Here is a 13,838-nt window from a genome sequence, read left to right on the forward strand (position 1 = left end):
CCCTCTCCTCCTCGCCTTTCTCCTCCCCCTCTTTCCCCCTTTCCTCCCCCCTCCCTCCTCCCTCTCTTCCTCCCCCCTCCTCTTCCTCCTCCTCTCCTCCTCTCCCTCGTCTTCTCCCTCCTCCCCCGCCCCCTCCCGGCTGAGCCTGACATCTCCTTGAGCAGTCTTCCCTTCCCCTCCTCCTCCCCGCACCCCGCCCCGTCTCGTGTCCTCCACGCAGCCCCCGTCCCCCTTGCCCTCTCTCTGCGGTGTTGGTGGCTGCCGTGCCTGCCCTCTGGAGGCTTGAATTGCCTGAGAGCTGATCCTGGAGTGAATGAGGTGAATGAAAGATGTGGCTGTTGCCACCCAGGTGGGCATCTTCCCTTCACGCTTAAGCACCTTCATGCTTGTGTTTCTCACGTGCTCTGTGGAGCTGGTGACCTGCTTTTGATCCTGTCTCCTCCCGTAGGACGTCAGTAGCCAGGTGCCTGGTGCTGCAGGCCTCTGTCATTCCTCTAATCCATCTCTCCCTGTCCTTCGAGCGTCTTGACATAGGTTTCTGGAGACAGAAACTTGCTTGTGGAGATTTGTCTGTGAGCTGCCGGAGCAGGGACCTCCCCGTGGGCGCTGGGCCGGCAGTGGCTCTGCCCTGCAAAGAGGAGGACCCAGCTCCAGTTGGGTGAGGAGGCGAGGGCAGGAAGATGTGACCCAGGGGAGGCTGGTGTGCAGGGATTCCTGGCCGCCAGCTTTCAGCAAGGGCACTGTGAAGCCTTCCACGGAAACCTGGAATTGCCTGTTTGAAGCTGGGAAGGCCTAGGTGCTCTCACTCCCCTCCAGCTGCTTTGACGTTAAGAGGAACTCGCTGAGGGAGCATGGAGAGGGGCTGTAGGATTGTCATCAGGCTCTAGTTGGTGTTTCTTTTTCATGTGGGTCCTGAGAAATGAGGTGTGCCCATACCCCAGGCCTTTGATCACACCCAGGTTTGTCCAGTTAGGCTCAGGGTGGACTTTGGAGGGCTTGGCCTTGACTGTGGCTTTGGGATCAGATGGAAGCTTCTGGACCCTGGGAGTGAGAGCAGTGTGCTGCCATCTGAAAAGGGGGATGAGGGTCCCGTGAGGTTCAGCATTTCTGTAAGGTCCCTCCTTGGAGGGGTCCCCCTTCTGGGCTCATTCAGTGGATTTTCGGAGTTCGGCTTCACTCCTGATGGTCAGTGGCGCCTGGCGGGTGGGTTCCTTAGGGAGGTGTCTGTGGCTGAGGCACGCAACTCCATTCTGAGCCGAGAGCCGTGGTGTGTGGGCCCCTCCGTTCTGACCGAGAACCGTGGTGTGTGGGCCCCTCCGTTCTGGCCGAGAGCCGTGGTGTGTGGGCCCCTCCGTTCTGGCCGAGAGCCGTGGTGTGTGGGCTTCCTTGCCATCCTGTGCTTTCCAGTCTGTCCCCACTGCTCACAGGAGCTCCAGTGAGAGGCCCCTCCCTATGGGGAGATACTCCCAGCGAAGTTCTCTTGCTCAGGGTCTTCTGCATGGGCCGTGAAGGGGCCTCAGGGTGGCATCAGCACATGTGCCTTTCCCACGAAAGGCAGTGGCTTTATCTTGGTGTCATGTTGGCCAAAATGTCTTTTATTTAAGATCATAGATGAGGCCAGAACATTTTAGTTCTTCGAGCATCCTCTCTCTGCACACAGCTCCTTGGGGGAGGCTGTGGTGTGTGTGTCCTCGGCTGTGCCGGGGAGCACGGGGGTGTGGGGGTCAGAGGCCGCCTGGTCTCACATGCAGGAGCCTGGGGCCCTTGTAGGCAAAACCTTCACCCCTCAAGTTGTCCTGCTATTGGAGGGAGGAGGCGAACTGGTGTGGCCCAGGAGCCAGGCCTGCTCCCTGAGGAGGGTCTCCCAGGCCTGAGAGGATGAGGAGGGGATGAAGAACCCAAAGTGGGCTTCAGGACTCTTGTCCTGGGGCCTCACTATTACCATCTGTGGTAACATTTCAGGTACAAATTCATTTACTAGGGCAAGGGGCTTTCCTACTTTAGAAAGCAGTTAAAAGCCATAGATGGCCGGGCGCGGTGGCTCACACCTGTAATCCCAGCACTATGGGGGGCCGAGGCGGGCGGATCACTTGAGGTCAGGAGTTCAAGACCAGCCTGGCCAACATGGTGAAACCCCGTCTCTTCTAAAAATACAAAAATTAGCTGGGCATGGTGGTGTGTGCCTGTAATCCCAGCTACTCGGGAAGCTGAGGCGGGAGAATTGCTTGAACCCAGGAGACAGAGGTTGCAGCGAGCTGAGATCGCACCACTGCACTCCAGCCTGGGCAACAGAGCAAGACTCGGTCTCAAAAAAAAAAAAAAAAAAAAAAACCAAAAGCCATAGATGTATCTGAATCAGTGCAGGAACCAGAGGTAACATCTGTGACTAGATGCAGAGGAGGAATTGTCTTCTTTTGGGCTGCAGGTGCATTGCCAAGGCCGATGGCTTCCCACACAGCTCACAGCTTTGTCAGGCTGTGGAGACCACAGTGTTGGCGGGCGCTGTCCCAGGCATGGGGAGCGAAGTGCCACCCTCAGATGGTTTCATCGAGACACGCCTTGGATATTTTTGGGACTCTTCTCTGCCAGCTTCTCTGTGACCTCCCACCCTTGGAGCACACGAGACCCATGTCATCTTCTCTTGCAGAGGTGTTCAGTCACAAGAGCAGAGCCTGGGAGCTTGCCCCGTTTCTGACTGCCCCGCATCCCCATTCTGACTCTCCGCCCCTATTCTGACTCCTACCACCCCCATTCTGACTCCCCCGCCCCCATTCTGACTCCCCCTGCCCCCATTCTGACTCCTCCTGCCCCCATTCTGCCCCCCCCCGCCCCCATTCTGACTCCTCCTGCCCCCATTCTGACCTGCACCTTTTTTGCATAACACACTTTGTGATGCCTCGTTTATCTTGAAGTAAAATTCATATATCACATACCCACATATGTAATTTTTTTGAAAGTGCAGTGTGACAACTTAACTTTGCATTAATGTAAAATGGCATTCAGATGGAGTCTCAGATAATTACAAACTAATTTTTTACCTTCTTAGATGTCCAATGGAACATTCTAAAGTTACTCAAGACAAGTCTTCAAGGCAGGGTATCTTATGTCTCTGGTTTTTGACTGTGAAATGCCAATATTGTTGTGATAGTCAGAACCCTCCACATCTCCAGAAAGCTCTTAGCTGAGTTGGGGGGTTTCTCCACCAAGAGCCCCTGGTGTACAGTGTCAAAGTGTGAGTGTCGCCAGGCTGTAGTTCAGTGGTGTGATCTCGGCTCACTGCAATCTCTGCCTCCCGGTTTCAGTTCTCCTGCCTCCACCTCCCGGGTAGCTGGGATTACAGGCATGGGCCACCACACCCAGCTAATTTTTGTATTTTTAGTAGAGATGGGGTTTCCCCATGTTGACCAGGATGGTCTTGATCTTCTGACCTCGTGATCTGCCCCCCCTTCGGCCTCCCAAAGTGCTGGGATTACAGGTGTGAGCCACCATGCCTGGCTGAGTATCCTTTTTGTAGGGAGTACCTGAGTCCTTCTGGTGCACAGGCTGCTGCAGGGCAGGACCCGTGGAACCCAGAGCAGCTCTGAGCTCCGGAGGTCAGGCCACTGGGGCATTGCTGGGGAGCCTGCTGCCCTGTTGGATGGGTAAGCATGCGATGGACTGCGCGGCCGCTTGTGCCTGTTGTGAGACTTTAATCATGAGATCATAGGCACTCTTTCCTTGTGCCTTTGTCCAGGATCAAAGAGCAATTACTGGGGCCAGGTGTGGTGGCTCATGCCTGTAATCCCAACACTTTGGGAGGCTGAGGTGGACAGATCACCTGAGGTCAGGAGTTCAAGACCAACCTGGCCAACATGGCGAAACCCCGTCTCCACTAAAAATACAAAAATTAACTGGGCATGGTGGCGGCCACCTGTAATCCCAGCTACTTGGGAGGCTGAGGTGGGAGAATCGCTTGAGGTAGAGGTTGCAGTGAGCCTGCACCATTGCACTCCAGCCTGGGCAATAGAGTGAGTGTCTCAAAAAAAAACAGGGACAGTCTCTTGCTATGCTGCCCAGGCTAGTTTTAAATTCCTGGGCTCAAGCAGTCCTTCTGCCTCAACCTTCCAAAGTGCTGGGATTATGTGAGGCACCACGCCCAGCCAAAAAGCGGTTATTTTTACAAGTCTCTGTTCTGTAGACTTTCAGTGATTAATAATGATTTAATGGTTAAACTAATAATGCGCCCGAGGAGCCTCGCTCTGTCGCCCAGGCTGGAGTGCAGTGGCCGGATCTCAGCTCACTGCAAGCTCCGCCTCCCGGGTTCCCGCCGTTCTCCTGCCTCAGCCTCCCAAGTAGCTGGGACTACAGGCGCCGCCACCTCACCCGGCTAGTTTTTTGTATTTTTTAGTAGAGACGGGGTTTCACCGTGTTAGCCAGGATGGTCTCGATCTCCTGACCTCGTGATCCGCCTGTCTCGGCCTCCCAAAGTGCTGGGATCACAGGTGTGAGCCACCGCGCCCGGCCTATCTTATTTCTTAAACCATGTATTTATTTTTTATGTCTTTCATGGCAAAATTTTCTGAGAATTTTTTTCATTCAAATAGCATTTGTGAAAAAATGTCTTAGTAGGGTGTCTTGGTGAAATTATGACTAATGTTTTAAGTGCAGTTATCTTTAGGCTGGACTCTGGGATGTACTCAGGAAGTGGCTGTTAGCCCTCCCTCTCTGGTCACTCACTGAGCCATGTGCCGCCGGCCCAGCCCCGGGAGTGCATGGATGCCAAGGGGGCGTCCGCCCCAGCCCCCAGGAGTGCATAGATGCCAAGGGGGCGTCCGCCCCAGCCCCTGGGAGTGCATGGATGCCAAGGGGGCGTCTGCCCCAGCCCCTGGGAGTGCATGGATGCCAAGGGGGCGCTGTGGGGGAGGATGTGCAGGTGTGAGCTGCCGGGGTCGGCCAGGCCAGGGAGGCTCTGTGCTCATGCTCTCCTTCCTTCTCTTCCAGTCTACACCTTCTCCGTCGGCAGACCTGCTGGGTCTGGGGGCCGCCCCCCCGGCCCCTGCGGGCCCCCCACCCTCCTCCGGCGGCGGCGGGCTGCTCGTGGACGTGTTCTCAGACTCGGCCTCTGTGGTCGCGCCTCTCGCTCCTGGCTCCGAAGACAACTTTGCCAGGTAGTCAGGTTTCCTGAGTCCTGCAGACAGGCACGGGGCTGCCGTGCCCCCTGACTTCCGGTGTGGCCGCGGCCAGCTGGACAGAGGTGGGCAGCGGAATTTACCTCCCAAATTACTGCTTGGGGGAGAGAGTGGGAGCTGCTGTGTCGTGGGTGGGTTTGCTGTGTCACTCCTCTCAGAACCTAGACTTGTGGACTGCAGTGTGCATTAGATAAAGGGCTGACATTCCTCTCAGGAGGAAAAGAGGACATGAAAGAAGCTATAGGGTCTGGCCGGCGGCTGTGTCTGATCATGCTTCAGCTGCTCTTTCTTTGAGTGTTGATAAACACTCTTGGTAGCTACTCGTTTCCTCTCTTCGCCTCTTTCCTGTCTAGTTGGGCTGCTTTTCACTCTGACTTAAGCCGTCTTGTCTGTGTCTGGCCTGGAGGCCTGGTCTCTTGTCCTTGAGTTGCTCACTTGCCAAGTCCTCCTATGAGGCCTGCCCTGCTCACACCTTCGGCCTCCACCCTGTGGTTGCCCCCGAGGGCAGCCTGTCTTTGCTGCTTGTCCTGCTCTAATTTCTGTCCCATGCATGGGCACCTCCCAGCTCCCCACATGCAGTGGTCTCTGCCAGTGTCTCCACGGTCTTCAGATTGTCCGTGCTGACCGCTTTCCCTGGCGCGTGCTCTCCCCGGCCCTCTCTGCTGGGCTCATCAGCTGTGCATTCCCCTTGCTGGCTGCTCTCAGCCGTCTGCTTGTTTTCACGTCTGGCGGAGGTCTGAGGTGTCCCATTCCCAGAGTGGACGCCCCTTCCCCTCCCCTCCCCCTCCCCTGCCCCCCGCCCACTGCCCTGTGGGTGGGAGTGCAGGTGCCGGTTTCTGTCCCAGATGGAGTTAGAGAGCCTTTGAGGAATGGCCTTTTGGTCCCCCGTTTTGAAGACTGTAATAGAATTCTGGTGTTTTAAAATGCTTTTCAGTTCTTTGTATTCATGTTGCATGTGAGTTCTGTTTCCTGTTACATGTTGGAAAAGGACTTAGGAGAGGCAGGCCAGCGTGGTGTTTGGTGCAGATCACCACTTGGCTGAAAAGAGTCTTCTTACTGCTCTTAGAGTCACTGTGTTTGCGACTGAGAATCCAGGTTCCAGGGCTCCGGTGGTGGCCACTCCTCAGTGTCTCGGTGGCAGGAAGGGACCGGGGCTGGGCAGTCCGTGGCAGGAAGGGACCAGGGCTGGGCAGTCCGTGGCAGGAAGGGACCGGGGGCTGGGCAGTCCGTGGCAGGAAGGGACCGGGGGCTGGGCAGTCCGTGGCAGGAAGGGACCGGGGCTGGGCAGTCCGTGGCAGCCGTGGCCCTTCCCTGCTGGGCGCATGCCTGCCCCGTCTCCATACGGCTGTGCTGGGAGCTGCACATGGCCTTGTGCACGCCTCACATTGGGTGGCGCTGTCTCCAGCTGGCTGGGCCTTGGGGCTCTTGTGCATGTGGCCGTCTTGCCTTTGATCTGACTACAGAGGGTCATCAGGTGTCTGCGTGTGTTTGGTGTAGATGGAGGCACAGAGTGCCTGGGCTAGCCGGCCGCGGTGGCTGCTGGAACACGGCTCACAGGACAGGGCGGCTGCATTGTTGTGGCCTTGCAGAGTGGTTTGCATTTTCCCCAAAAATTCCTCCAGGCCAGGTTGTAGTTGGGATGACCCTTTAAAAAGCAAGCAACCAAGCAGACGCCAACTACGAGGGCCCCTCCGTCACGCCACGTCATGGGTGATCAGTCGGAGCCCCTCCCATGTCCTTGACAGATTTCACTTTAAAGTGGCTTAGGCCAAACCACAAGTGTAAACTCTGTGGCCTCTTGTGTGGAGAGACCGTTGGCTGTGGGCGGAGCAGCGATCCCAGGGCACAGTGAGCACATGGACACCTCTCCCTCGGCCAGCTCCTCCTGTTAAGTGACCTTGGCTTTGTTGGTGGCCTGCTGTGGCAGTACTGGGTGAAGCGCAGTAGACGTGTTCCAGGCTGTGTTGTGTGTTGGTTGGACCACACTTGACTTTTGAAGCTTTTCACGTGGCTGGAGCTGGACCGGCAGCCTGCCGGGCTGTGCAGGGGGCGGCTGTGGCCTCCAGAGGTGTGCGCGGGGACTGCTGCCTCAGTGGCTCTTGTGGCTGCGGCGGGCTGGAGTGAGGCAGTGTGAGGCGAGCAGCGCCCTCCCGGCCCTGAGAGCAAGCCAAGGGCCGCCCGTCACTGTCCCTTGCTGTCTGTCTCTGCTTCCTCCGTCTTCTTCCTGGCCTGGTCTCCGTATGGCAGGATGCCGACGAGCTGATCTTCAGGTCGGCAGCACTCAGACCTTCCAGGGTGGCAGCTGTGGTGCAGTTAGTGGAGACTGGGTGAGCGTAGGAGTGGCTGACCTTGATCTCCTCGGCGTCAGCGCAGGTGGGTGTGGAGATTTCAGAATTAGGCCGCTGCCATGCAGCATTTGCTGCTTAGGCACTGGGGTGGGTTGGGGGAGGGGGCAGCACCGTGACCTCCTGCCTTCCCACCCTGTGGTCTGAATCAGTGCCACATCCACCTCTGTGCTGGGTTCACCCAGGAGCCCTGTGCTGCTGCCTTGCCTCCCTCTCCTCTCTTCTGGATCCAGGGCACTGTGGAGTTATAGTTTCCTAGAGGAGGTCAGAAAACTTGAAGCTCTTCTGAGAGAAACACAAATGAAAACTAACCAGTGCTCTTTTATTTTCCCCTAACTCGGTGTAGTGTAGATAGGTGCCCTGTGGTGAGCAAAACCCTGGGCTCCCTGTGCAGTGTAGACACGAACGGTGCATGGGCGAGAGGAGAGGCCAGGGGGAGATGGGGGCGCCCAGGGCCCTGCAGGGCTGTGCTGCTGGTGTGTGGATGGCTGTGCGTGTGCATCACAGTGGGGAGCAGCCAGGCTCTGATGGTGAGGCCCTCACTGGGTGGAAGGCCGGCACCCGGGTTGGATGGAGTCTGTGGCGTGGCCAGAAGCTGTGTGCATGCCTTTGCGCCCATGTCCTGTCTGGGGCCATGAGAGGCCATTACATGTGGACCAGCGTGTTCCTAGAAGGCAGCTGTACCAACTGCCTTCACAGGTCTCACTGGAGCTATGCCCGCGTCCCTGTGCCCTGCTCACTGTCCTCCTGTGGCCATTTGTCAGGATGGTCCTTGGAATCGTTTTCTACTTGTTTCTTCCCTTGTGTCCCATAGAGGATTTTCTGGCCTCCTCATGCTATGAATTTTTTTCCAGAACAAACCCTTTTGTTTTCTGCAGGTGGCTTTGAGTGACACATATACTGTCCCTTTCCCCCTAGGTTTGTTTGTAAAAACAATGGTGTGTTGTTTGAAAATCAGCTGCTTCAAATTGGACTTAAGTCTGAATTTCGGCAGAATTTAGGTATGTGTTCTAATTACTTAATGAAACCCTCTCTTAGAACTCCCATAACTCAGTAAGAAAGCAGCCCAATTACAAAGTGGACCAAAGAACAGCCTGGGCAACAAACCGAGACCCATCTCTACAACCAGAGGGGCGGCGGGGTGGGATGGGTGCAGAGTTGTTGAAAAGATGTTCTCCAGGGAGAATACAGGAACGCTTAGTAAGCACCTGAAAAGCTGGACAAAGTCATGAGGGAAATGCCAGTCAAAACTACAGTGAGACACCACCTCAGCCCATCAGGATGGCTGTTATAAAACAAACAGGTAGCCTGAGCAGTGGCTCACGCTTATAACTCCAGCATGTTGGAAGGCTGAGGCAGGCGGATCACTTGAGGCCAGAAGTTCGAGACCGGCCTGGCTAACATGGCGAAACCCTGTCTCTACTAAAAGTACAAAAATTAGCTCTGCATGATGGTGCATGTCTGTAGTCCCAGCTACTCAGGAGGCTGAGACAGGAGAATCACTTGAACCTGGGAGGCGGAGGTTGCAGTGACCGAGATCATACCACTGCACTCCAGCCTGGGCAACAGAGTGAGACTCTGTAAATATATAAATAAACAGACTGGCCTGGTGGCGTGGTGACTTAGGCCTGTAATTCCAGCACTTTGGGAGGAGGCCGAGGTGGGAGGATCACTTGAGCCCAGGTGTTTGAGACCAGCCTGCACAACATGGTGAGACCCCATCTCTACAAAAATACAAAAATTAGCTAGATGTGGTGGTGCACACCTGTGGTCCCAGCTACTCGGGAGGCAGGGGGGGGAGGATCGCTTGAGTCCAGGTGTTTGAGGCTGCAGTGAGCTGAGATCATGCCACTGCACTGCAGCCTGGGCAGCAGAGCGAGACCCTGTTGTTCGTTCGTTCATTCATTCATTCATTCATTCATAAATAACGCATACATCAAAACAAACCGTGAAGGAAAAGGAGTGTCTGCAGGGCATGGTGACGTTGGAGCCTTGTGCACCACTGGCAGGAGTGTACAGTCGTGCAGTTACTGTGGGAAGTTCCTCAAAACACAAAAGAAAGTGGAATTACTCTGTGACCCAGCAGGTTCACGTCTGGGGACAGACCCCAGAGAATCGAAAGCTGGGTCTTAAAGAGGTACCTGTCCACCCATGTCCATAGTAGCATTCACAATCCCCAGAAGTTAGAAACAGCCCAGATATTCATGGGTGGATGACTAGATAAGCAAAATGTGGTCCGTCGATGCAGTGGAATATTATTCAGCCATCAGACGGCAGACAGGAATAAAATTCTGATGCATAAAACAGCACGGATGCACCTTGAGGACATGGTGCTCAGTGACACGGGCCAGACACGGACAAATCCTGTGTGGCTCCACTCATGCGGTCCCTAGAGCAGTGACTCCGTAGAGACAGAACGTGGTTCGTGGGTGCCAGGGCCTAGGCAGGGGGATGGGGAGTTGGTGTTTAATGGGGACGGAGTTCAGTTTGGGAAGATGAGAACTTTCTGGAGATGGTGGTGGCAGTGGCTGCACTTTCTGCTTCCTTGTGTCCACCTGAATACGGCTAGGAAGGTGAATGTTAGGTCATGTGTATTTTACCGCAATTTAGAAGAAGGACATCAAAAAGCCTTTGAGTATAAAAAAAACACTGTGCATGGAACCCTGTGGCTACAGGGGCCCTGGCTGCGGACCTGCCTCCTCTCAGCGCCTGCCTTGAGCCTCCTGAGGACTGCTCTGGTGAAAAACACGGAAAGAGTGTGAAAAAGGAGAATTAGTCGCTTGCCCACCAGGGATCTGTTAGAAAAGTGAGGGTTGTCAGAGTAATTCTTGTGGGAAATGCTGCATTGAAAACAGATGGTACTTTTAGTCCTGGTTTAAGTTTTTAAACTCTGGGCCGTGATAGCTTCACCTAGGTGTTGGTTTTGGTTTTTTAAATTGTGGGAGGAGTGATGCCAAACTGTTTACCCTTTTCAGAATATTCGAGGTTTCCTTTCTGAATTCAAGGGGCATACAGATGTTCACAAAGATTTGTTATTGTGATATAAATAAAAACAGCGACACATCCAAAGTGTGCACCTGTGCTGTGCATGAGCCGCTGCAGTGAGGGCCAGTGTGCAGCACCAGTGCTGTGCTGGACGCAGGCCCAGCCGGGTCCCCTGACAGGAGGCAGCCAGGGCCGGTGCCTGTGTTTACGTGTCGCAGATGTGGGGCAGGGCTGGCAGTGGCCTGTGTGATTGCGGTGTCCCTGGAGGCCCCTCCAGCTGGAGCCCAGCCTGCGGACAGGGCTTTCTTTAGGTCCTTCCCCGTGCACATGCGTGTGACCTCATCCGTCCCGTGTGGGTGTGCAGGAGGGGCCAAGGGAGGAGGGTGCTGGAGGGCTGAAGTTACCTCTTAGTGGAGGAGATACCCCGCCCGTTTCCAACACTGGTGTGCTCGTTCTAAAACTGGAAAAAATTGGTTCTTAATTTTAACAACAGTCGTGCATCACAACAGTGCATTTTGATTCAGCTGAAGATTGTGGGGGGGGGGGGGCTCTTGTTTTTCAGTGTAAATATTCAGGGTAAGCATGAAATGATGTGTGTGAAAAAATGGTTTTTGTTTCCTTCTAGGTCGGATGTTTATCTTCTATGGTAATAAGACCTCCACGCAGTTCCTGAATTTTACTCCAACACTGATCTGTTCAGATGAGCTTCAGCCTAATATCCTTGGTTTCATTGCCCCCGTGCCCACAGACAGCACAATGTGGGACTTAGAGGAGGCTTTTGAGGAAGTTTTTTGGTTTTCTTGTTTTGTTAAAATAGCAAGATAATTCCAGATGCTATGTGAAAATCAGGCAATCGTAATCTGCCTGTGGTGTTGGGCAGTAAAAAGAAAACAGGCAGTCTTCCATACTGGAGTGTCAGTTTTTGATAATGCATCTAAAAATACTGTGCACAGGTCTCTTCCCCTTCCATTTGGCTGGTTTGAGTCCCTTTCTTTTTCAGCTGGTCTTATCCTCCTGTGACATTGTCTTTAAATCCCTCCTCTCTGAAGCCTCACAGAGGGAGCTGCTGCTTGCAGAGCATGGGAGGTGCCAGCGGGGACTGGAGCGCGGTGCGCACACCCCGGCCGAGCTTGTGTGTGCTTCTGGCAGAGCTTTTAGACTGAAGATTTTCCCTTCGTAATGCCAGAAGTGTTACTAGAACTTTCCCAGCTAAAAGCTGGAGATGCTAACATCTCTTCCTATAAGGATAGGCCCACCAAGTAGAGTTAGTGTGAAGACCCCAGCTTGACCAGAGACGGTGACACCTGGGGGTTTATGGTCCAAGACCTGAGTGAAGCAACATCGTCCTTTCCACTGGCTGGTCTGTGTTCATTTTAACATGAACACGTTTTAATGCAGACCGTTCAAGCTGTTTCAAAACAGTCATTAAAAATACACACGTAGGATCACGTGTATTAAAGACTTCGTTGAGAATCCAGAGTGAAAGCTGATTCCTACTGTGCCCCTCTTTAGGGGTCTCTCCCTCGGGGTCCGCTTGGCTGAAGGCAGCAGCGAGCCCGGCAGCTGAGTGGCCGGCAGCACACGACCCAGAGGGTAGGAGAGGCCTGCACCCTGCTGCCTCCTGGACCCAGCTTTGCTGGCGTCGCTGTTTCTTCAGGAGAGGCTGTAGGCAAACCCTTGTTTTCCAGCACAAAAACAACGCTGGTCCCAGCAAGGCGGGCTCTTTTCTGAGTCTTGCTGTCTCAGGAGACTGCTATTCCCAGGATTCTTGAAGTTTTCCTGCCCTCCTAAGCACCAGTTTCTGCTAACGGTGACAAAAGTTGTGTGTGTAAGAACCAGAGCCGGGGCCCACAGAGTGAAAACAGAGAAGCAGAACAGCCAGTAGATAGTCTAAGCAACTTTTTAAAATGGAAGAGCCATTTTGGAAGCGTGAGAAGCAAACAGTGTTCTGAGGATTGTCTGGGTGGAAGGGCAGGGCCAGGTGGTGTGGCCGCCCCTTGACCCGTAGCTGGTGGTCCTGGAGCGTGGTGTGTGCTCCCTCCATGGGTCCTGCTGGGGCTCTAGCCCGGCCTGTTTCCGCTTCTGCCGCTGGGGCTTGCTTGGCTGGATTCCTTAACGCACGCACACCTGAACCTGCAGACCAAGCCCGTGGACCCGACTGTGGAGGGCGGTGCGCAGGTACAGCAGGTGGTCAACATAGAGTGCGTGTCCGACTTCACGGAGGCGCCAGTCCTCAACATTCAGTTCAGGTAAGAGCCGTCTGTGCGCCCCGGGCCAAGGATTGTGTGGGCACCTGAGCTGTGTGCCTGGCTCCATGACTGTGCCCCCATGTCCTTCCTGAGGGGACCCAGGGCATGCGAGTACTCATGGTGCATGGATGTGACCTGAGCTGTTGCTGCCCTCAGCTCTGCAGAGCGCAGGAAACGAGGGGAGGTGAAGTCCTGGGCTCCGGGACGGCAGGTGGCAGCTCCCACATGGGGCCTTGCTACGATCTTTCTGGGCACAACGGGGCCTACCTCATGGGGTAGCAGACAGGGCCCTGTGCCACCTGCCCGGCTTGGTACCAGACAACAGCTGCGAGGTGAAGGCGGCTGGTTTCCTTCAGACCCTGGCCTGAGGGGTGCGTTTTTTGCACAGTTGGACTCAGATCATACCACTTTGCTTAGTTTTTAAAAGCATAAGATTTTCCTGTTGCAACTCTTGGTTACTCTCACTTTTCAGTGGCTGCAACAGCATGTACACGGTCAGCCCGTACCCTGCTGGGTGTCTGCAAGGTTATGAATGTTGAGAAAAGCACACTTTCTAACATTAAAAATACAGAGAACCTAAGGATTGTATACCGTATAATTTGGGGACATAGACATGCAAATTTTTGTTTCATTCTTTGTGTAAATGTCTTTGCCTTTTTAAAGAAAAAAAAATCACACTATTTGCACAGACTTGGAGTTCTGGGAAACAGATAAATGGGGAGAAATGAGGCACAGGGGCATCCTGCCTGTGTACGCGGCCCTGCCTATCCTGTCTGTGGGTGACACTGTACACTGAGCCACACGTGATCTGTGGAGACTCAAGGCCCGGCTCCCCATGCTCTGGTGGGTGGCAGTAGGTGGGGACGCTTCTCACTCCAGGCTCTTTCCTGGCCCCTGGGGCTCTCAGAGGAGGAGCTGACTGTCTCTTTCTGCTGCTGCTGCTGGCAGGTATGGGGGCACCTTCCAGAACGTGTCTGTGCAGCTGCCCATCACTCTCAACAAATTCTTCCAGCCGACAGAAATGGCTTCTCAGGATTTCTTTCAACGTTGGAAGCAGTTGAGCAAGTGAGAAACCTGTTGTCCTGTAGGGG

At 54.6% G+C, this 13,838-nt stretch overlaps 1 protein-coding gene across 1 annotated transcript in view; it reads left to right on the forward strand.

Annotated features, from left to right (window-relative positions):
* AP2A2 (adaptor related protein complex 2 subunit alpha 2) overlaps window positions 1-13,816 on the forward strand; it is a 48,091-nt gene extending 34,275 nt beyond the window's left edge. Inside the window, exons 15-19 of the mRNA XM_026447314.2 lie at window positions 4,981-5,147; window positions 8,432-8,514; window positions 11,124-11,213; window positions 12,624-12,747; window positions 13,696-13,816. Coding sequence (XP_026303099.1) covers window positions 4,981-5,147; window positions 8,432-8,514; window positions 11,124-11,213; window positions 12,624-12,747; window positions 13,696-13,816 — 585 coding nt within the window. The remainder of the gene's footprint in view (window positions 1-4,980; window positions 5,148-8,431; window positions 8,515-11,123; window positions 11,214-12,623; window positions 12,748-13,695) is intronic.
* The last annotated feature ends 22 nt before the right edge of the window (window positions 13,817-13,838 follow it).

This window comes from Piliocolobus tephrosceles, chromosome 13 (genome assembly GCF_002776525.5).
Source record: "Piliocolobus tephrosceles isolate RC106 chromosome 13, ASM277652v3, whole genome shotgun sequence".
In the NCBI taxonomy this organism is placed as follows: domain Eukaryota; kingdom Metazoa; phylum Chordata; class Mammalia; order Primates; family Cercopithecidae; genus Piliocolobus; species Piliocolobus tephrosceles.